The sequence below is a fragment of the Prunus persica genome, chromosome G1 (genome assembly GCF_000346465.2).
Source record: "Prunus persica cultivar Lovell chromosome G1, Prunus_persica_NCBIv2, whole genome shotgun sequence".
Taxonomy (NCBI): domain Eukaryota; kingdom Viridiplantae; phylum Streptophyta; class Magnoliopsida; order Rosales; family Rosaceae; genus Prunus; species Prunus persica.
The window spans coordinates 9,159,538-9,182,811 of NC_034009.1; the positions used below are offsets into that span (position 1 = coordinate 9,159,538).

At 37.6% G+C, this 23,274-nt stretch overlaps 3 protein-coding genes across 3 annotated transcripts; all 3 read right to left on the reverse strand.

Moving 5' to 3' along the window:
- On the reverse strand, nt 673-8,304 carry LOC18793026 (GDSL esterase/lipase At4g16230). The gene is made up of 5 exons (XM_020555332.1): nt 8,070-8,304; nt 1,750-1,880; nt 1,312-1,535; nt 970-1,241; nt 673-896 (listed from the first exon to the last, which is right to left on the reverse strand). The coding sequence occupies exons 1-5, from the start codon at nt 8,302-8,304 to the stop codon at nt 673-675; spliced, it is 1,086 nt and encodes a 361-aa protein (XP_020410921.1).
- LOC18790647 (GDSL esterase/lipase At4g16230) lies at nt 9,274-11,305 on the reverse strand. Its single transcript, XM_007226668.2, has 5 exons — nt 11,049-11,305; nt 10,771-10,901; nt 10,335-10,565; nt 9,953-10,208; nt 9,274-9,829 (listed from the first exon to the last, which is right to left on the reverse strand). The coding sequence occupies exons 1-5, from the start codon at nt 11,275-11,277 to the stop codon at nt 9,606-9,608; spliced, it is 1,071 nt and encodes a 356-aa protein (XP_007226730.1). The 5' UTR covers nt 11,278-11,305; the 3' UTR covers nt 9,274-9,605.
- Nucleotides 19,605-21,095, reverse strand: LOC18792772 (peroxidase 29). The gene is made up of 3 exons (XM_007222622.2): nt 20,772-21,095; nt 20,213-20,573; nt 19,605-20,088 (listed from the first exon to the last, which is right to left on the reverse strand). The coding sequence occupies exons 1-3, from the start codon at nt 20,976-20,978 to the stop codon at nt 19,682-19,684; spliced, it is 975 nt and encodes a 324-aa protein (XP_007222684.1). The 5' UTR covers nt 20,979-21,095; the 3' UTR covers nt 19,605-19,681.

Genomic DNA, 23,274 nt, shown 5'->3' on the forward strand with positions numbered 1-23,274 from the left:
ACTTCATGGGAATTTTAAAAAGGAAACAAATAAACAAGAAACTTCATGAGGAGAAATCTTCCTTAGCACAAAACACTTACAAAGATAAAGCCACTGGAATTGAAAATTCCAGCGGCACAGGAAGCATAATTAACAACCTTTTTCTTTTCTTTTCTTTTCTTTTTGGTAGGAGGGGAGTTGGGTTACTCCGCTCATTGCCAATTGGTTTTGAGGTGGAATCTTAACTTCCTTCATGGTATATATTAGAACAGATTGAAGGTAAAAATGTCTCACATTGGAAAGTTAAGAAACCTAACAAGGACTTATAAGATATTGAATTACTCCCTCAATTATCAATTAATTTTGGGGTGGAACCTCAACTCCTTTAGAAAGGCCATTAAATATTCATAGCAAAGTTTGATATATAGGTTTAAAGACTGAGAACCAATAATTATTTCGGAGGTGCTACCAAGGAGGGTGGAAGACCAACAAAACAGAGCTACATTGGAATTAATCATCCTGGGCCTAGATGACACAGCGCAAGAAGGCTTGAGATTCTTCAAAACCCACTCACATGCAGCTTGGATTCCATAATTTATTTCATCAATGAACCATCTTGTTTTTTTTTTGAATTACAAACAGGGTCGTCCTATACATTATATTCAGCTCATTTCAGGTTCATAGATTGCTAGCTCAAGATTGCACAAGCTGTCTCAAATTCATAGGTGACATATAAGTTACGTAGCTATCCATAATATGCCTCGTTGCAACAACACAAGCAGCATCCGTCAAGTGAAATGGATCCCAGAACACATACTTTGATCTGTTGGGACAAACTTTAGATAAAGGATTGCAGGGTACCAGTCCCCCTCGGCTCCCAGCAAACACGCAGCATGCAGAAGTTGCAACCTCAAATTCTATCAAACATAACAGAGGTTACTAATATTGTAGTTGTTACATGACTAACTGCAAATCATAGAATATACAGACCATATGACGCATAATTTTGGGTGAGATCTTGCAATATTTGATAAATATCTGCATAAACAAACTTTGCCCCTTGAAGCTCTTTGTTAAGCTCTGCAAGCATGCCCTTCAACTTCTTGTTGTATATCTGGGCCATCTTATTTAGCATACGAGCACAACTTCCCTTCTCAACTGGATGTATGTCTTTCTCAAATGGGGTACACCCAACAAGTGCAACGTTGCTCACCATAATCTTTCTAGCATCCAAGTTGTAGAGTGTCTGCAAAGGAATTTTTCTTAGTGTGTGTGCTTCTAACTTTTTTATTGCAGCCAATATATGTAAGTCTTAAAGAAGGAAATTTAAACGTAAGTGCTGATTTGAGTCTTGAAATCAAGAAATCCATACAAGCTTCTTCTGACATAGCCATGGGTTCAAACTCCTTGAACATTATGTCGTTAGAGCCAATTACAACCACATAAATTGCTTTTCTCAACAATTTCTGAGCTGCTGGAATGCCAATCCTTGACATGATAGCTTGCGCAGTTTTCCCATGGTTACTGATTTGCGTGTCGAAATTGATTCGATCACCCTACATAGACATACATATAAATACGTAATTCTTCAGACTCATGCATGATGCATGCATTGCAGATAGATATATGTCATTAATTAGCATTCCAAAAAGAAAATAGCTAACGACCGGCAAGTTTTGCATATGAAGTTCATTAGAAGTTTGGAATTAAGACTAGCTTGCTTCCCTAAATCCAAAAACTTCTAGGAGGTTAGTTTAGCAGAAAACTTACAAAGAGAAATCCAGTGAAATTGGAAATTCCAGAGCCAGAGGAAACATAATTGACACCTTGTAGAAGATTGTCTCCAGCAGCAGTTGCAGCCAAGTAAGGTGGAGTAAAATTTTTCAAACCCATTTCCTGTTCTGTCATAAGAAAATAAGAAAATAGTAAAAACTTTGCGTCCATACTCGAATACGTTTCTGCAAACAGTAGATATATATTAAGTTGGCAGACTTGAATTCCCAAAGAGAAAGAGGCAGCTATATGTATATGTATATACGTAGTCATGAATGATTGAATATCCATCGAAACGTTACTTACGAATAATGTCAACAACTATTCTCCCATTGGAAAATCGTCCTGTTGGGTTATTCCCAAAATCAAGTCCATGAGGGAGAAAATTTGCCTTAGCTACAGTTTGAAGGTTGTTGTTGTTTCCCACATCAACCAAGGAATCGCCAAAAGTGAAAACAGCAGGAACATTTTTTTGGGCTGAGCAGCTAACCAACAAAAACAAGTAAACTACAAAAATTTGGAATATAATTATCCCCATTAATTTTAAGATAGAAATAATAGTAACCTTTCTTTCTTTTTTATAAGGGGGTTGTTATCCTTATATACAACTTTCCGTATCTGTGGGAAACTTTGTGCCTAACTGGTCTATGAAATTCCCTCTTAGTAAATATTGGTTGAATTTGTGCCTAACTCTCTCTAGACCGGCAGGCCACAGTTGGATTTGTTATGTTTGCCTCTATTATGATCCACATTGCCGGTGATATTGGAATGCCATTATGTCTAAGCTAAGTTTCATGGGAGCATTTTTGCTCACCATTTTAACTCAAGGTGTAGCCTCACCATCCTCCTAAAAACTTGACACATGTCTATAAGTCTAATTATAGTTAACATTTTATTTTTTATTTTCTTATAACATTATTATGAGAGAGAAAAACATAACTATGCTTTTAATAAAATTTAAAATAAAACATAATTATTATAAATAAATAAATAAACCCGCCACCCACCAAACCAACCTATTCAGCCACTCCACCCACCCCCACCGGTGGCAACCCCCTTTCCTTCTTGCAGCCGAAAACCCCCTTTCCTCTCATTGATGTCATATAGGACCTCCACGACGGTCTTAGCAAAAGGTTGGTCATTGATGACTGCTTCTTGGGATCTTCAAACCCTAGCAGACTCAACGAGCTTCATGGATTCGGTGATTTTCTGGGTACTCTTTATAGAATAAATTTGGACTCGGAGTTCACCTAGACCTGGGCATGAGATTTAGGGCAAAAGGGTTTTAGGATTTTGGAGATAGAAAATGGAGGTTTTGCAGAGACCCACATGATTGTATTGGACAAAGCCATTGGCTTTTGTTGGGTTTTGCAGAGATTGAGCAAATTCAAATCTCTATAAAATACCTAATTGGTTATTGAGCAAATTCAAATCTCTGCAAAATATCTAATTAGTTAGGTGGCTGCGGCTGGGTTTTGTTGGGTTTTTGTTTTTGTTTTTTTAATAATTAGTTTTTAATTTTTAATTTTATTAAAGAACTATTATTTTTTTTCTCTGTCATAATAATGTTATAAAAAAATAAAAAACAAAAGGTTAACTATAGTTAGACTTATAGACGTGTGTCAAGTTTTTAAGATGGTGGTGAAGCTACACTTTTGGTTAAAGTGGTGAGCAAAAATGCTCCCAAATTTCATAGGTTCCAAAGAAAAGAGGGATCAGAGAACCCATTCAAGAGCTTAATTCACTCCACTTTACGTGGTATTCAGGGAGGAATTGGATTTCATACCTTAATTCATTCCACCTCATTAGAATGTACATTTATTAACCAACCTTGCTTTGAATTTGTAAGTCCTTAAAAGGAAAGGATAAACAATTTTTTATCACATGCTTGGTGGCATGTTTACTTATTAGGGATGAGAGAAGTCATGAATTGAGGAACTTAGATAAGGTAATCAAGGTATGGGAATCATATCAACTAGTCCCCCTAGTTGATTCCATTCCCGATTTTGAGGGTATTCAATAACGGACTTTAATGTGGAATAGACATAAGTTTTTTTTCCTGATGTGTTACTAAACGCATGAGAAGTCAGGAATTGGAATCATTCCAATACCTATGTGATTGTGATAATAAACACGGGAAAAGTAGGAATTGAAATCATTCCAATACCCATTCAGGATAAGTAAACATGGTTGGATCAAAAGCTGATCATGGCATTAGTTGAGAACTATTTCAGTATTTAAAAATATTAGTTCATTTATGTTATTCAATGTTTATTGTCTTTGAGATTGAGGAGCTCCTCCAACAAATTGAAGAACGAGTGTTCTAAACCAAATAATTAATGGTACTTTATTAGTGACAATGAAATCTCTACTTGTTGGAGGTCCTTTTTAATTTGGTACTAAATACATGATTGGCAGTCATTGAATGAAACACAGTTATTCATAGTGGCAACGGCTAAAATATGAATTTGGTTTGAATGTATTATGTTAACTTTATTCTTTTCCATAAGGAGGTATATATAAGAGTTTACATGTGGGCTTTACAAAGAATTAAATATAGTAAAGAATTAGGAATGTATCTCCTAATTGTACAATGATTTATCAATTATATAAAAAATAGGAAATAAATCCCTTAACTAATAAAGGAAATACAATGATTTATCAATTATATAAAAAATAGGAAAGTAAATCCCTTAATTAATCAAGGAAATAAATCTCCTTGATTAATTAGGAAACTCATGTCAACACTCCTCCTCAAGTTAGTGCATATATGTCACCAATGCCCAACTTGGTAAGTGAGTTATGAAATACTCTTCCACAAACAACTTTTGTTAAGATATCTGCCAGTTGATCTTCTGATTTTACGAATGGTAGGCAGATGATCTTCTTCTCAATCTTCTCTTTGATAAAATGTCTATCCACTTCAACATGTTTGGTTTAATCATGTTGAACTGGATTATGGGCAATGTCAATGGCTGATTTCTTATCACAATGTAACTAAATTGGCTTTCCTAGCTTGAAACCCAATTCTGTCAATAGTCTTCTAATCCACAGTAGTTCACAAACTCCATGAGCCATTCCTCGATACTCTGCTTCTGCACTAGACCGAGAAACCACATTTTATTTTTTACTCCGCCAAGTGACTAGATTACCTCCCATGAAGGTAAAGTAACCTGAAGTAGAGCGTCTATCAGTAATGGAGCCAGCCCAATTAGCATATGTATATCCAACAACTTCGAGATCTCTATTTTTTGAGAACATTAATATGGGACACACTGGGTGAATGCATAAATTGACTAACCACACTCACAGCATATGCAATATCTGGCGTGGGCTAAATATATCAACCTTCCAACAAGGTGTTGGTACTGTTCCTTATTGGATGGTTCTTGATCCATGCCTTCACATAACTTGTGATTCATCTCGATGGGTGTATCAGCAAGTTTGCATCCAAGCATTCCTGTTTCAGTGAGCAGATCTAATACATACTTCCTTTGAGATAGAAATATACCAGTTGTAGACCTGGCTATTTCAATTCCTAGAAAGCACTTCAGATCACCTAAATCCTTCATCTCAAATTCCTGAGACAAATACTTCTACTGTTTCAATTGCTCTCCTGTGTCGTTTCCAGTTATGACTATGTTATCCACATAAACAATCAATGCAGTAAGTCTTCTTCCATCATGCTTCAAGAATAAAGTGTGATCTGCATTACTCTGTATATATCCAAAAGAGAAAAGAAACTAAATACCATGCATCGAATCACACTACCGATGCTTACGGATGACACTACCTACGGCAACTAGACTATCGAACGTTCTCTGTGACTTACAAATAGTCTAGTTCATGACAATGGAGTACATTAGATAGAAAAAAGAAGTAAAAAGACTGAAATACCTTGTTATTGCGGCGGAGGAAACTCGTCGAAAATCGCACCGCTGTCTGATATAGCCGAAAATCGCCTAGATTGCCGAACGTACTAGCAGGAAATCGCCTAAATTGCCGAATGGGATCGCCGGAAATCACCTTTCTCAAAGCTCTCAAATCGCTCTCACAACGCAAGTGACCCCTCTATCCGGAGTCACCTCTATTTATAGAAGAAAGAATAGACCGGTACACCTCGAAAAACCAACTGACGCCATTATTACCCTGTTCTGTGTGCACGCTACTACACGTGGCACTAGCTAGGGACCGAGGCTTTCAACACGCAAGGCGCAGAAGACTAAGAGTCTGCATGGCCAGTCAATCCCACTTCCCATAGAAACAAGCCGCATATGGGGCCCGAACGTTGACCGCACCAAAGACTGTCGTATGGAAGGGGGACATGTACCGAACGACGTAGCAAGATTAGGTAACCCTTGGACTGCCTGCATCTCACCTCATCTGAAGGCTGTACCTCCCTAAAAGCGCACCTGGCTCCACGGCTTCATAAATATACCGAACGGTGTCGTCTTGCTGACGACAATCCACGCATACCGAAGGACAAAGCAAGTCCTAACTGAGAAGCCCTCTTAATTAGGGACTTGGGGGACTCTTGTTTATACTAGAATCGACGACCAATAAAGACATGACAAGTGGACAAAATATGGCATCGGCAGGGTAGCCTTCGGCACCCAGAGATGCCGAAGGCACCATTAGGGCAAATTCAGCCTCTGGCCACGTGGAATGCATACAGTGAATGTCAATAGTCTCACACCGAAATTCTACACAACATGCACACCTCCCAAGGCTTATAAAAAGGGACACAATTCCCAAAATGGAGGTAACTGGAACTTTCGGCATACTAGCCATCACTATGTCCAGATGATTTACGAAATTCGTACTTACTTAAGCATCGGAGAGTCTTCGGCCGATACTACACTGGTGCCCTAGGTCTTACTGAGTGTTTCTTATCTTACAGATCAAACGCTCGTGCTAAGGCCCAGACATCACTAAGTTGAGTCAAAAAGTGAAAAGTGGTCAACAATATATATATATATATACATGTATTATGTACGGACATAATTCTTCAGACTGATGCATGACGCATGCCGATAGATACATGTCATTAGAATTCTGAAAAGAAAATAGCTAATAACCAGAAATTTTTGCATATGAAACTAATTTGAAGTTTGGAATTAAAACTAGCTACTAGCTAGCTTCCCTAAATCCAAAATCTTCTAGGAGGTTAGTTTAGCAGAAAACTTACAAAGAGAAATCCAGTGAAATTGGAAATTCCATAGCCAGAGGAAGCATAATTGACACCTTGTAGAAGATTCTCTCCAAGAGCAGTTGGAGCCAAGTAAGGTGGAGTAAATTTTTTCAAACTCATTTCCTGTTCTTTTTTTTGGTTTGAAATTCATGTTGTATTCAAAAAACCCCAAAACAAGGAATAGAGATACTGTTGAAAAAAATAATGCTCATTTGTGTTCTATACAATTCTAGAAAAGTCAAGACTTCAAAAGATAGAGGTGGCAATACAAGAATATTCTAGAACAAGCTAAATGCTCAAGGTGGTGGAACAAAGCAATTGAAGTTTGAATAACATTCTAGTACAAGACACATGTATGGCTAAGAAATGAAGAAGCCCAAGTTGGTGGCTGTGCATATCGGCAAAGGGGCCTATAAATAGGCATGCAACCACAATGAAATGTGGAGTCAACTAATAGAACTCCCAATCTATGTGGGAGTAGAACCAATCAACTCCCAAACTATTAGGGAGCCCAGAGTTACCCAAATCAAACTATGTTGAGAGCCAATAAGCTCACCAATCAAAGTGTAAGGGCCAAATAGCCCAAACTATTCTAAACTAAGTGTGGTGGCCAATAAGCCAATATGCTAAGTGTAGAATATCAATTAGCCTACACCAAGTAATGTAATATTCTCCTCCAATCTAATAAAATCACTTTGTTTCCCCTTCAATTCTAACAGATACAAACAGAAGGCTAAAGCCACGAGGAGCCAACAGAACACAAGAACAAATAACAAAAGCAGGGTCAGACATAGCTAGATTCCAACGGAGCCTAGAACAACAGTCCCTACCCAGCAAACTAGCTACTAATAGGAATTAAAACTAAACAGCAGATGCAACATGAGGTGGACAAGGCAAACCATCAGAAGTTTACACCCCAACGAGAGGCAATGGTGGTCTGTACTCTGTCGACAGAAAATAAGAAAATTGTAAAACTGTGCTTCCATACTCAGATTAATACGTTTCTGCAATGAGTAGAGATATATTATAAGTTGGCAGAATTGAATTCCCAAAGAGAAAGAGGCAGTTATATATATATATATATATGTAGTATGAATGATTGAAAATCCATCGAAACGTTACGTACGAATAATGTCAACAACTGTTCTCCCATTTGAAAATCTTCCTGTTGGGTTATTCCCAAAATCCATTCCATGGGGGTAAAAATTTGCCTTAGCTATAGTTCGAAGGTTGTTGTTGTTCCCCACATCAACCAAGGAATCGCCAAAAGTGAAAACAGCAGGAACATTATTTTGGGCTGAGCAGCTAACCAACAAAAACAAGTAGGCTACAAAAATTTGGAATATAATATTTATCCCCATTAATTTTAAGATAGAAATAACTTTTGATAAGGGGGGTTGTTTATATACAACTTTTGATACCTATGGGAATACTTGTGCCTAACTGGTCTGTGAAATTCCCTCTCAATTCACCATTGAATTTGTGCCTAACTATCTCTAGGCCGGCCGCAGTGATATTGGAACGCCATTATTTCTGAGCTAAGTTCGTTAGGTGCCAAAGAAAAGAGGGATCGGAGAACCCATTTAAGAGCTTAATACACTCTCTTTACGTTGTATTTAGGTAGGAAATGGATTTCTTAGCTGTGTGGCCTGAACCCAAGGTTCTGCATGGAATTTACTGCCTTCAGACCACCTATTGTCTCCTAAATTAAATTAAATGTTATCATCAAAAAAAATAAATAAATAAATGTTAAGGTTCTGTATGGTCTTTGTTAAAAAAAATATATATATAATCACATTATTAAACTTTTGTCTAACGGATCATGACAGCATACATATTTCTCAACTAGTTTAGCGTCACCTACCAATCGATTGCACCTTTTAATCTCAACAAATTTTTACTAAGTAATTAGGAGTAAATTTTTTTCCTTTTAATCTCAATTTTTTTACTTGTTTTCTTTCTTGCAATCCTTTACTTGCAATTTGCAAAGTCCCAGTCTTTCTAGTAAATTACTCTTCTTTGAAACAATCGAACGAAATGGTACTCGGCCTAAATTGAGTCTGGATAGCCAGCTGAGTGTTCATCAGTTACTTGAGCAGCCTCTATGATGATAATGATGGTCGTACTAGACCTAGACTGGTTGTTGCTTAATTGGTTTTTGTTTGGGCGGTAGCCCTCCATTCAACCAGAAAATAAATACATAAAAAAAGTCCAACCAAATGCCCTAAATGTAAATTCGACTTAAAATTAGAAGTCAGAAACCGATAGTATATCACTGGTTGATTGAGTAGAGAGCATAAGATAATTTTCTTTTTCTTTTTCATACAAGTGATATTGGGAGAGGGGAGAATCGAAACTAAGATCTCAAGTGCATGGATAAATGCTCTTGAGCTACAAGCCCCTTGCAAAGCATAAGATACTTACATTCTTATTATAATTCCCATAATGTTCTAATGCCATGTTTATGAAGAGAATGTTTTGAACTTAGGATGAGGTTTGAATGTTCTTGAGTTTATTAGTGAAAAACTTATAAACTTCAAATTAATGACATTGAAATGTGAAATAGCTTGGATTTGGTTCCAAAATCTATTTCATCACAGAACCATCATGAGTTTTTGAAAAACAAACATTTTGCAGTTTATTCAGGGACTGCTATGCTAGCTCAAGACTGAACAAGTTGCCTAAAATTCATAGGTGATACATAATTTAAGCCACCATCCATAATATGCCTTGTTGCAATAACATTAGCAGCGTCTGTTAAGTGAAACGCATCCCAGAATATATACTTGGATCTGTCGGGACAAATTTTAGAAAAAGGATTGCATGGCACCAGTCCCACTCGGGTCACGGCAAACGAGCAGCATGCAGAAGTTGCATTCTCAAAGCCTGCATACAGTGAAACACAACAACAACAACAACAGCAGCAGCAGCAGAGGTTAAAATTGTGATATTAGTTATTACATGATAAATAAACAAATAAATGCCCCAAAAGATAGAATATACACGCACCATATGACACATAATTTTTTGTGAGATCTAGTAATATTTGGTAAATATCTACGTAAATAAACTTTGCCCCTTGAAGATCTTTGTTAAGCTCGGCAAGCATGCCCTTCAACTTGTCGTTATATGTTTGAGCCATACGATTTATCAGACGAACACAACTTCCCTTTGGAACTGGATGTATTTCTTTCTCATATGGAATACACCCACTAGGTCCAGCGTTGGCGACGGTGATCTTTCTAGCATTCAAGTTGTAGAGTGTCTGCAAAGAAGGAACAAAATTTATAAAAAAAAATTGTCAAATTAATCTGTACAAAACTACTACTAAAGATTAATGTGGTTAGTTTACATGAGTCAATAGTCTAAATTATTAAGGAATTTTACTTACAGTGAGTGCTAATTTGAGTCTTGAAATCAAGAAATCCAAATAAGCTTCTTCGGACATGGACATGGCCATGGGTGTAAACTCCCTGAACATTATATCGTTAGAGCCAATTACAACCCCATAAATGGCTCTTCTCAACAATTTCTGAGCTGCAGGAATGCCAATCCTCGACATGATAGCAAGCACTGTTCTTCCATGGTTACTTATTTGCGTGTCAAAATTGATTCGTTCACCCTATTATATATGTACATAATATTCTGACTTACAATTAATAAAAGCAAATTGCACACCATGGTATGGTATGTATTATAAGTTAAAATTAGCTTTCTCATAGCATCAGGAAGCTAATTTGAACGCATAATACAACTCGTTTAGTTCTGAATTAAGACTAGCTAACTTCCTTAAATCCAAAAACTTGTAGGTTTGGGAGAAAACTTACAAAGAAATATCCAGTATAATTGAAAATTCCAGAGCCAGAGGAAGCATAATTGACACCCTGCAGAAGTGCGTCTCCAACAGTAGTTGGTGCCAAGTAAGGAGGAGTAAATTGTGCGAAACCCAATTCCTGTTCTGTCATAACAAAATGAGAAAGTAGTGAAGTTAATTTAAGCACATATCTCTACATTGTTGCAAAAATAGTGTACATATATAAATTGTAATACTAATTTGCCAGAATTGAAAGACTTGTCGTATGAATATCATCAAAACGTATCTTACGAAGAATGTCAAAAGTTGTTCTCCCATTTGAAAATTGTCCTCTTGGGTTATTCCCAAAATCAATTCCATGAGGGTAAAAATTTGCCTTAGCTTGAGTTAGAAGGTTGTTGTTGTTCCCCACATCAACCAAGGAATCGCCAAAAGTGAAAAAAGCAGGAACACTTTTGTTGGCTGAGCAGCTAACCAACAAGAAGAAGTAGACTACAAGAATTTGGAATATAATCCCCATTTCATGAAATAATGATAACCTTTCTTTCTTTTTCATAAGGGGGTTGGTTATATATGTGTGTATGTGTGTATATATATATATATATATGCCTAACTTGGTCTATGAAATTCCCTCTTTCTTCATATTGATTAAATTTGTGCCTAACTCTCTGTCGGCCACACAGTTCCATTTGTTATTTTTGCCTCCATTATTACCTTTAGATTGACTTCAATAAAATTGCGTGACCATTAGCAGAAGCCATAAGGTCAGACTTTAATGTCAATACAGCCAATGGTACTCTGATTTCTGAGCCAAGTTTCATAGCTAGGTTCAAAGGAAAGAAGGAAGGAGGCAGCAGAACCCATATTTGGGGATTTCACTCATCTTTCAGTTGGGCTTTGGCTAGGAATTGGGTGTTCATCGCTTTTGGCCTATGCCTAATGTCATGAAATTTACTCCTTCTGTATAGGTATAGACTACGTACCTCTTGGTCTACTTCAAATTTTTTAATCAACACGAACAAGAGAGGAGAATACAAATTAGGGTATTCCACATATAAGCCCATATAAATAGGGCCCAAAATATAGAAAAATCCTACAATATTCAAACTCTAAAGAAAAAATCCATTTGACTTTTCGAAATGACCAAATATATAATACAAGCCTTTAGAAACCTAAAAACAACACTCCATGAAAGGCTTTTTTTTTTTTTTTTTTTTTTTTTCCCTTTTAAAAATCATAATGCAAGGATAATAATAGTATTTCACACATCATTCAAATTAAAAATTGGTACATCTGATCCTTGTTGGGTTTTTTCCTTCAATTTATAGGTCAGTGTTTATATATAAAATCAATGCAAGAAATGAGGTTTATTATAAATTTCTCTACAAAGTAGGGCATCTTCAAGATTATGAGTATTTAGGTTGTCTGCATTGTTGGCATGACTTGTGGATATTGACTTACTTTCCTTACACACCAAGAATTCCTATTATAATTGTAATTGATTTACTTTAATTCATGATTTCCTACTGCAAATAGATTTAGGAACTTATTATTTACTTGCCCATTCAGGTTTCGTTGTATTATAAATATGACCTCCTACAAGGAGAAGAATACACAGAAAATTCCCACAAACAAATATTCTCTCATAGTTTTTATATTTTAGCATGGTATCAGAGCAGCGATCTTGGAATTGCTGACTCTAGTTTCAAACCCCCGCCGCTGCTATGGGGGTTAATGATTTTTTCAACCCTCATGGAGGTAGCACTACCGACTCCTTCTCTCATTCTCCACCAACCATCGTTGAGTTGAGTGCCCAGATGGCTCCGCTCCTACAGATGCAGACTTTGACCCCGAACCCGATCCAGAATCAGGATCCTCTTTGAAAGACCCTGACCCCGACCCGACCCCGACTATGACGACGACGACCCCGACCCCGACTCCGAAGACGACCCCGACCCCGACTCCGAAGACGACCCCGACCCCTACTCCGATGATGACCCTAACCCCGAATTTGTCTCTGATTCAGACCCTGATCCCGATTTCGACTCCGACTCCGGCCCCGACTCAGGTTCAGATTTCGATCCCAATTCCTACTCCACCTGTATCCTATGCATCTTCCGCTGCACAGATTATGACTACTAGACTAACGACCCCGACACATGGACTAGATTGCGCATATTGTGGTGATCCGAGACGCACTTGTGAGACTTGTTTTAAATCGCATGGCTACCCCAATTGGTGGGCTACTCTTATAGATCGAGGACAATGCAATATGACCAGTAATGGTACTGGTTATGGATTTCATACTTCCGATAAGATTGATTCCAGGAGCTGGATAATTGATTCCGGTGCAACTGATCATATGACGTTTGATCCTGATGATTTTCTGAATACTACACAACCTCGACGAACCTGTATTGCAAATGCCAATGGTGTTACTTATCCTGTGACAGGGGCTGGCACTGTTGCACTCTCATCCTCTCTTACACTGTCTAATACTTTACTTGTTCCATCTTTATCCACTAAATTGTTGTCAGTTAGTCAGCTTACTGAACAATTGAATTGTTGTGTACTCATTTACCCGAGTTTTTGTTTGCTTCAAGATATTCACACTAAGGAGATTCTTGGTCTTAGTACTAAGAGAGGGGGGCTATATTATGTCGATGACTTCAGTCCCGGCATGGCTAACAACGTGACACATCCCTTTGATAGCAAACAAAAGCAAATCTGGTTGTGGCACCGTCGATTGGGACATCCGTCTTTTAGTTATATGAAGCATCTTATACCAGATTTATTCTCAGGTTTCAAGGACTCTGACTTCACATGTGATACTTGTATTTTGGCCAAGAGTCACCGTGTGCCCTACCCGTTGAGTACGAACAAGTGTACTACTCCATTTACGTTAAACCACTCTGATGTCTGGGGACCTTCTCCTATCACTGCTCCTTCTGGTGTTCGATGGTTTGTCACATTCATCAATGATTGTATACGGATGACATGGCTTTATTTGCTGAAGAAAAAAAACAAAGTGTTTTCCTGTTTTCAGTCCTTTCACAAACAGATGAAAACTCAGTTTAATGCTCAAATCCAGATTCTTCGCTCAGACAATGGTGGAGAATTTGTCAATCACGACTTTCAGACTTACTTCCAACAACATGGAATTATCCATGAGACGACTTGTCCTCAGACACCACAACAAAATGGTGTTGCTGAACGAAAGAATCGACATCTTCTTGAAACCGCCCGAGCACTTCTGATTGGCGCTCATGTTCCTCGCCATCACTGGGATGATGCTATTGTCACCGCAGTTCATCTGAACAACCGCATGCCTTCTGGTGTACTGACCTTTAAAACTCCTTTACAGGTGCTTGCACAACACAGACCTCTACATTCTGTTTTGGTACTCACACCCCGAATCTTTGGATGTGTGGCTTTCGTTCATCTCCATAAAAATCAACGTAGCAAACTTGATCCATGTGCGCTTCGTTGTGTTTTTGTGGGTTATGCCACTCATCAGAAAGGCTACCGCTGTTATCACCCTCCTACCCAACGAACCTATGTCACTTTGGATGTGACCTTTCTGGAATCTGAGCTGTTCTTCCATGACCCATCATCCAATTCTACACTTCATGGGGAGATACGAAGTGAAGAGCAGAATTGGAGCAACTTGGAAAATAAAGAAATTCTCCTTTGTACAGAAATGATTGATCATTCCGAGTCTGGAGCACGAGATTACTCTCTGTCAAAAAGCGACCAATCGCCCATTCATAGCGATCAATTGCCTGACCCACCTGATCCATGCGAAGATATTTCTGATCCGAGTCTCACACCTATAGACAATACAGAACAACAAGATGAAGACCCCCCCTCTAACTCAACAGTACCAACAGACCAATCTCCTGAGAATATCCTTGAGGTAACTACTCCTACTAGACTTGTGCATTTAGATGATAAAACTATTGGATATCAATTACCTTTCAGGCAAAATTGTGGGAAGCCACCAAACCGTTATTCACCTGATATTGGCAAGACATCCAAGTATCCAATTGCAAATCATGTATCTACTGAGAAGCTGTCTGAACCACTCAAGGCTTTTGTGCATCAGTTGTCTGCTATCCATATTCCAACCAAGGTCTCTGAAGCATTGAAAGATCCTAAGTGGGTACAAGCTATAAAAGAGGAGATGAAAGCCCTTGAGAAAAATCAGACTTGGACATTTGAGACTATACCGTGAGGAAAAAAGACTATCGGATGTAGATGGGTGTTTACTATAAAACACAATGCAGATGGATCTATCGAGCGATACAAGGCAAGACTTGTGGCAAAAGGGTACACACAGACCTATGGTATAGATTATGAAGAAACCTTTGCTCCAGTTGCAAAGTTAAACGCTGTCAGAGTCTTATTATCCCTTGCAGCTAATTTGGATTGGCCACTACACCAGTTTGATGTAAAGAATGCTTTTCTACATGGCGAACTCACGGAGGAGGTGTACATGGACATTCCTCCTGGATATAATACTACTCAGACTGGAACAGTTTGCAGGTTACGAAAAGTATTGTATGGATTGAAACAGTCACCACGTGCATGGTTTGGACGGTTCACCATGGCAATGAAGAACAATGGTTTCAAACAGTGCAACTCAGATCATACTCTGTTCTTGAGACATCAAAAAGGGAAGGTAACAGTATTAATAATCTATGTTGATGATATGATTATTACTGGGAATGATAAACAGGAAATATCACAGCTACAAGACTATCTGGCTACGGAGTTTGAGATGAAGGATCTAGGTGGACTCAAGTATTTCTTGGGAATTGAGGTGGCTCGATCGCAGCAAGGCATATTTCTCTCTCAAAGGAAATATGTCTTAGACTTGTTGACAGACACAGGAATGCTAGATTGTAAACCTGCGGACACTCCTATTGTTCAGAATCATCATATTGGAGAATATCCGGATCAAGTTCCAACTAACAAAGAAAGATACCAAAGGTTAGTGGGAAGATTGATCTATTTGTCACATACTCGACCAGATATTGCTTATGCGGTGAGCGTTGTCAGTCAATTTATGCACTCTCCTAGTGAAGACCATATGAATGCAGTTCTTCGGATACTTAGATATTTGAAGTCTGCACCTGGAAAAGGACTTATGTTCTCAAAGCATGGTCATCTAAATATTGATGGTTATTCAGATGCAGATTGGGCAGGTAATGTAACAGATAGAAAATCCACATCGGGTTACTTCACATTCGTGGGAGGTAATTTGGTGACATGGAGAAGCAAGAAACAGAATGTAGTAGCTTTATCCAGTGCAGAAGCTGAGTTCAGAGGCATGACTAAAGGGATTTGTGAACTTCTTTGGTTAAGAAAGTTGCTTACTGAACTTGGGTATAAACCTACATCCACAATGAATCTCTTTTGTGACAACAAGGCTGCTATAGCCATTGCACAGAATCCGGTTCAGCATGATCGTACTAAACATGTTGAGGTGGATCGACACTTCAACAAACAAAAGCTTGAGGTTAAAGTGTTTCAGTTTCCTTTTGTGAAATCCGAGGATCAATTGGCGGATATTTTGACAAAGGCGATTTCCAGTAAAGCATTCCACAATTCACTAGATTAGTTGGGCATTGGCGACATCTATGCACCAACGAGAGGGGGAGTGTTGGCGTGACTTGTGGATATTGACTTACTTTCCTTACACACCAAGAATTCCTATTATAATTATAAGTGATTTACTTTAATTCCTGATTTCCTACTGCAAATAGATTTAGGAACTTATTATTTACTTGCCCATTCAGGTTTCGTTGTATTATAAATATGACCTCCTACAAGGAGAAGAATACACAGAAAATTCCCACAAACAAATATTCTCTCATAGTTTTCATATTTTAGCATGCATTTTCATGAATTTAGGCTATCCTCATCCTTTAATTAATCTAATGTCTCAAGTAGCTCTACGTCAATATAAATCTTTTAGGCCCAACTCACCTTTATGATTTTTGTTTATGTTCATCATTTTCTTCTCTGGTCTATCTTCTCTTATGAACCAAAAACCTCATTCTAGTTTATGTTATCTATCTCCTCTAATATGTCAGCCTCCCTTTGCACTCCATTCCAATCACGTTTGGTCTTGGAAATAGGACTGTGATTATCATTGTTCATAATCTTAGGTGTATATAGTTAACCCAACGAATTAGTTCACAGTTTTGGGCTTCAAATCTATTGCCTCAAACAAATTAGCAAACCTAATTCACATTGCTGAACAAATTTTATCTGCTGATTCAACTAAAATGCGAAAAGAAACAAAAAGAGAGCTTTAGTGATATACCCAAAATAGAGGCTGAAATTATAAAAAAACCCTACATGAAATACACTTTAGAAACATACCCAAAAATCATTTACTACATACAAAATGAGTGTTGAATTTTCTATAAATTACATGACTGCCACTAACTAACTTAAAAGAAGCCCAATACAAAAAACCCAAAAAAACCTAAAACAAGCCCAATCCAGATTTTTATTTTTTTTATTTATAAAAAAAACGAAAACCAAGGGCATGCCCCTACGACCCTTTCTTCTCCATCGAACCTCTGCAAACCATGTCATAGAAGTACATTGTTAATACCATTTCATAGGAAAACATTGTTAATACCATTTCATACAAAAACATTGTTAATACCATTTCATACCAAAAAATATATATATATATTTTTAATACCATTTCTTACAAAAAGATATTGTTAATACCATTTCATACAAATAGAACATTGTTAATACCATTTCATACAATAAACCATTGTTAATACCATTTCATAGAAATACATTGTTAATACCATGTCATAGACGTACATTGTTAATATCATGTCATAGAAGTACATTGTTAATACAATTTCATAGAAAACATTGTTACTACCATTTCATAGAAAACATTGTTAATACCATTTCATACAAAAAAACTCAAAAAAAACCCAGTAATACATCCGATATTCTGTGCAGAAACGACCTCTAATTGTCCAAAGTTTCACCAGAAATCATCGCAAAGGCAAAAGGAAATACCTCTACAAGAAAAAAAAAAAAGTACACTGTTAATACTATGTCATAGAAGTACACTGTTAATACTATGTCATAGAACTATTTGAAAGTGTTACCTTCATTACCTTAGTGATAGTCACAGATTTTTAACCACAGCTCAAACCAAAACACAAGATTAAATTCACAACCAAACTGAATCTAAAATCAATCCAAATTATAAACAACAAAAAATTAAAATCACAATTCAAAACTCAAATGAATATCAAATACAAATTACCTAAGTGGCCTAAACCGAATCGTCATCGAGACGCTATCCCCAACGCCTTCACGATGACCGCCACCTCAGTAGCCAACGCCGCCATATCCTCCGCGGCTGTAACCTCCGTTACCACCACCACCACCGTCGCTTCCACGAGATTGGGCCTCATTGACGGTTATGTTACGGCCGTCAAGGTTCTAGCCGTTTATGCCTTCGATCGCGTCCCTTATGGCCTTCTCGTGGTTGAAAGTGACGAAGCCGAAGCCCCTGGACCTCTCGATCTCACGGTCGTTGATGATCTTCGATTCGATGATCTCACCGAACAGAGAAAAGGCCTCTGCAACCCATCATTGTCGGTGGAGGAAAGAGTCGGCCTCATGGATCAGGACCCGAGTCCACTTCTTGAGTTGTAAAATGACCTTGCCTATGACTAAGATGCGAGAGATTGAGCTATGAGATTTGGAAATAGCTGCAAGATCTATGAGAAAGCAAGTGAGAGATCTAGAAAGCAATGAAAATTAGAGATGCGGCTCTGACGGGGAGGTTAGTGAAATCGGCAGTTCGTCGATTTCTCACAGACCAGCTCCTAGATTTTGAAGGAGCAATCGCCGTTTATCTTAATTGAGCCTTGGAGCTGGGTTTATTTTGGGCAAAAGGGCAAAACAATAATTCAACATTGCTATTAAATTTAAAAAATCTACAGCTGTCGATTTTTGGGTTTATTTTGGGTGTGTTTCTATACTTTAAATAGTATAGGGTATATTTATAGTTTCATGTCTAGGAATGGGTATTTCACTAATTTTGTAAAACAAAAATTATTACTTCACCAGCCACCATAGCCTCTAATCCGGTTATTTTGTAATAATGTTTGATGTTGTAAGGGCCAACAAATCTTTCCATGGCAGGGACCATTTGACGGAACCTAACAGCAGGGACTATTTGTGAGCACACATACTAACTTTGAGGACCATGAATGACAAAAAAAATAATAAAGATGCAATATAATAGTTTTGTAAATCTTAGAGACATTTGATGATACTAAGCCTATATATATACACAAAATGTGACATTATAATTCCAACATTCTCTTGAAATTCTTCAAAAGTCATAGCTTGGGTTTAAGTTTCGCATTTGTTGCAAACTACATGACTATTCAATACATCAACGCTCGAGTCTCATTACAGGATTAGGGAGAGACATAAAATTAAGTTAAGCCACCATCCGTACCTTATCTCTTTAGTTTTCCTTTTCTTTTTTAGGAAATTAGTCTGGCTTTAGTTAGGAAATGCTGGGTTTAGGTTGCTACACAAATTTTAGTTTTGCTTTGTAAATTTTCGGTGTGTGGCCTTTGCTTTTGAGTTTCGGGGTTGTGTTCTTGTGTTTGAGCATGTTTTGTTGGGCCTTTTATTGCTCATAGGCTTAATTGATCGTATTTTAATCAGAACAAAACAGAGGATTTGAACATGAAACGAGCCGAAAAGAAAAAAATGTATGTATGTATTGAAAAATAAAAAGTAAATCTTCTTGATCCAAAGTTTGGAAAGCACTGAAGATTCGAATTCAACATGAACTGAATAGTTTTGGTAGCAACAATGGTATTGCAATTTAAATTAACAAACACCTCTGACTCTCAGTCCAATACATTGCATATCTTTCTAACAACACCTTGATTCCCACTCAGGACACCAGAGCTAGAGAACTTGACAAAGGCAGAAGAAAATGCCTGAAAGAAACCATCCTGATCGGCAGCAAATCTCTTGACAGCGAGAGCTGTGCGCGGGTCCATCACCATTTCAGCATCAACTCTAAGTACCCCATGGCCTCTAATTACATTATTGTAGTAGTGGTTGTCGAATGTAAGTGTTGTAGGGTCATTAAGAACGAAGCTTGCATTTGATGTCAAAGAGCCTTGAGGACAGTTTATCCTTAGGAATGCTTCAAACATGGGCGCCATGCCTTCTACACGCCCACCTTGATCAAGTCTGCTTAGACGATTTAGAATGTTCAAACAATGTGTCACCCCTAGTGTGTGCGCGCCTGCAAATTGCAATAATATGTTTTTGGACATGTTAGTTTCATAAAAAGAACAAAAAGGTTGGTTTTTCAAAAAATGCGCACTGTTTTGAAGAAACCCAATAGAACAAGTTCGTGTTGTTGTTACCCATTATGGCCACAGATTCTTCGACTGTCATCCCTTTCTTTGCAAATAGTTGAAGCATGCCATCAACTCCGATGGTGGCAGAAGGAAGCAAAGAATCTGCAAGCTTATAGCTTGGAGGAACAGAAGAGTCTCTTCTTCCCAAAGGAACCTTTATCTGTGGCCCTCCTGACGCAGACACTGCCTCCCGAGCAGTTAAGACAAGAATGTCGGAGCAAGAAACCTGTTGGGGACATTCTAATTCAACTATTGACTTGAGAATGTTGATTGACTCTCTCTTTCTGATACCAAAGTTTTTCCCTGCAGCCATCTCCGATGACACAGTGTTCTCATTTGGATCCACAAGAATTGAAGCATCACAGCCCTGTTGTTACAAAATCAAACCATCATTTATTGAAAAAATATAACTAATAAAAAATAGACTGCAGAGTTTCTATTTTTAAGCCATGCACTTCACCCTCGTTATTTGGGCTTATATCTCAACTAACCCATGCCTCAAATTCCTAAACTGAGAGAGAGAGAGAGAGAGAGAGAGAGAGACAAAGAAAAATAAAAAAAAGACCTGAACTTGGCAATCATGGAACATGAGCCTCAACAGAGCTGCAGGAGCAGTGGGATCAGCGAGAAAAATAGGTTGGAGGGCAGCTCTAACAATGGCCTCGACTTGTGGGCATGAGTTCTCATAGAAATTATAAGAAAGCCCTTGCCCTTCAGCTCCAATGCTGAACACAAACAGAGATATGCCTACCACTATAGCTCTCAGATCCATTGTGATGATTGGCTGGAGTATTTAAAAATAAAATCCTATGTGAACTTCAATGCTGCTGCTATGACTCCCAGAAAACAGAGGACTGTGGCACCACCAGTAGCAGTATGTGAACTTAAAAGGATGCCAGTCCAATTTACCTCCAGTGGAGGGATCAATTTTCTTTTATAATTGTAATGCAATTATGAACTTGTAAGGCAGCTTATCCTGTGAAGTAAATGCTAGAATTCTACTTATAGTTTGCCACTAATATTCTGTTCTGCAAATTTTATTTTGTTTACACAAACCCAGTTGGTAAGTAATTATAACTAAACCCTACCCTAATTACAATTTACATCCTTCCCTTTTACCATGGTGAATGTCAAGTTCATCCATCATGTGAAGGATACTGTTTGCCTCCTTTCCTAATCACGGTTTGATACATGTGCAAAAATAATTCATTAAAAACACAAAAAGAAAAATGTGTGAGAGCATATAGGCGTTGCTTAGCATGTGTCTGACTAATTCATAATGAGCAGTTGAGTCTGGCGGTGGACTGTACTTAAAATTCCAACCAGAATCCAAATAATGCAGCAGGCAAAAGTTTAAGGCTCATTTCCATTTCATTGAGAAAAAAAATCAGAAACGAGATTTTGTTAGAAAAAGAAAAAGATTGAAGCATACGAGCCACAAAACAAGAAAAACTTCGACGAGCAAACGAGCCCACTTATTAATTATCTGTCGGTCAATATCAGGAAGTTAAGCTTTTCATGGTTGGTTGGTGGTGGTTCCCACAAACTTTGATTGGCATTTTGCATTGTCAAAATCAAATATGCAATGCCTTTGATGGGTTGATCTTATCCAACCCCTCCCCACATTTTAAATGTCTATTCCATATTTATTCTTGTAACTTTAATTGGATTTGAAGCATTACTGCTCCCTGCCTTTGAGTATTTCTGTCTTTGAGTAGAAGGTGTGTGAGTTTAGTATATTGTCTTTCTCAAATGCATATTGTATATGAATTTAGTATATCGCTTTTCTCAAATGCACACTGCATATAATTTGGTGCTTTGGTTTGGAAAATGACCTGCAACTGCCGAAGTAAACGAAGACGGCATCATTCACATGTTCATGGCGAAGCCATGTTTTTTGTTTTGTTTTGTACAAAAGAAAAAGCAAGCATGGCTTTAAATTTTTAATCAATATATACATTCAAACATCCAGAGGAGAAATGTAATGCCAAAAGAAGAGACACGTGTCGAGCGGAGAATTCTAGAGACTGATGACACACCGCTCTCATCAAGAATATCGTGAGGCTGTTTTACAATTGATGATCTTTGTTTTTGTTAGTACCACTGTAGATCTTATGGGTTTCACTGATTTCGGTGGTTTGTTCTCATAGAGAATGCATGTCAACACCTCAATGCAAAAGAATAGACCGATCACTGCACTCCAACTGTATTGTTTTGGACCCAACCCAACGCTCCTATCTTATTTATGAAGTCTGAGCTCTCTTCATCAGGCAGGCTCCACTTAAACCAATTGACATTGAAATTACTTAATAAAAGCTGACCAAGTGCACAATTTTGGTAATGCCTCTTAATACCATTTATAGGAAGGTCAGGGGTTCGGGTATTGTAAAGAATTTTTTGGGGAGAGCTTTCTGTAAACAGCGATCCGGTTCGGAGTGGTAGCCTATTAACTACCATTTTTTTTCACCAAAAAAATTAATAAGCTTTAGAATTTAAGTATTGCAATGTTTTCTTCTACAGTGCGGATGTCCAAATGTTATTACCTCCACAATTATTGAGAAGACTATCGATGAGAGATCGTACATATATGTAAGCGTAGTAGAAAAAGAGGAGATTTTTTACCTCCACTTGACAAGCACACATGTTCAAAGGCTAGAAAGCATAGAGCACTTTCAAAGTTTCTAGGGTTGACATAAGATTTGTTAGAGCCTTTTGTATTTATACTTACCACTTTAAATTCTAACGAAATCGCACAACTCATTTATTCCTTCAAAATAAATGACTTTTTGAATACATCTAAACTTTGTTTAACTTCTAAAAAGTCATAATTGAATACATCTAGATTTCGATGTATTTTTTTAAAGTCAATTGAAATCTAAATTGAATACACCCAAACTTTTACAAATTCTTTTAAAATCTTAATTGAATACACCTAGATTTTTAAACTCTTTTAAAATCTTAATTGAATACACCCCCTCCCAAAGAACCAATTAGAATAACAAGTGGCTAATTTTGAGTTTTTCTCTCCAAATAGGCTCTATATGAGTTTTTGTACGATATGTTATGCT

Bases quoted from the DNA above. Each gene is read 5' to 3' on its own strand.
- LOC18793026 (XM_020555332.1), bottom strand. From the start codon at position 8,304: ATGGGGATAAATATTATATTCCAAATTTTTGTAGCCTACTTGTTTTTG. The intron at 1,881-8,069 runs GTACGTAACGTT...TTCTTATGACAG, and splicing joins AACAGTTGTTGACATTATTC to AACAGGAAATGGGTTTGAAA. The intron at 1,242-1,311 runs GTTTAAATTTCC...ACACACACTAAG, and splicing joins AGACTCAAATCAGCACTTAC to AAAAATTCCTTTGCAGACAC.
- LOC18790647 (XM_007226668.2), bottom strand. From the start codon at position 11,277: ATGGGGATTATATTCCAAATTCTTGTAGTCTACTTCTTCTTGTTGGTT. The intron at 10,209-10,334 runs GTAAGTAAAATT...CCTTCTTTGCAG, and splicing joins GACTCAAATTAGCACTCACT to ACACTCTACAACTTGAATGC. The intron at 9,830-9,952 runs GTGCGTGTATAT...CACTGTATGCAG, and splicing joins AAAAAATTATGTGTCATATG to GCTTTGAGAATGCAACTTCT.
- LOC18792772 (XM_007222622.2), bottom strand. From the start codon at position 20,978: ATGGATCTGAGAGCTATAGTGGTAGGCATATCTCTGTTTGTGTTCAGC. The intron at 20,574-20,771 runs GTCTTTTTTTTA...TTGTAACAACAG, and splicing joins TCCATGATTGCCAAGTTCAG to GGCTGTGATGCTTCAATTCT. The intron at 20,089-20,212 runs GTAACAACAACA...TGCAATTTGCAG, and splicing joins AGAATCTGTGGCCATAATGG to GCGCGCACACACTAGGGGTG.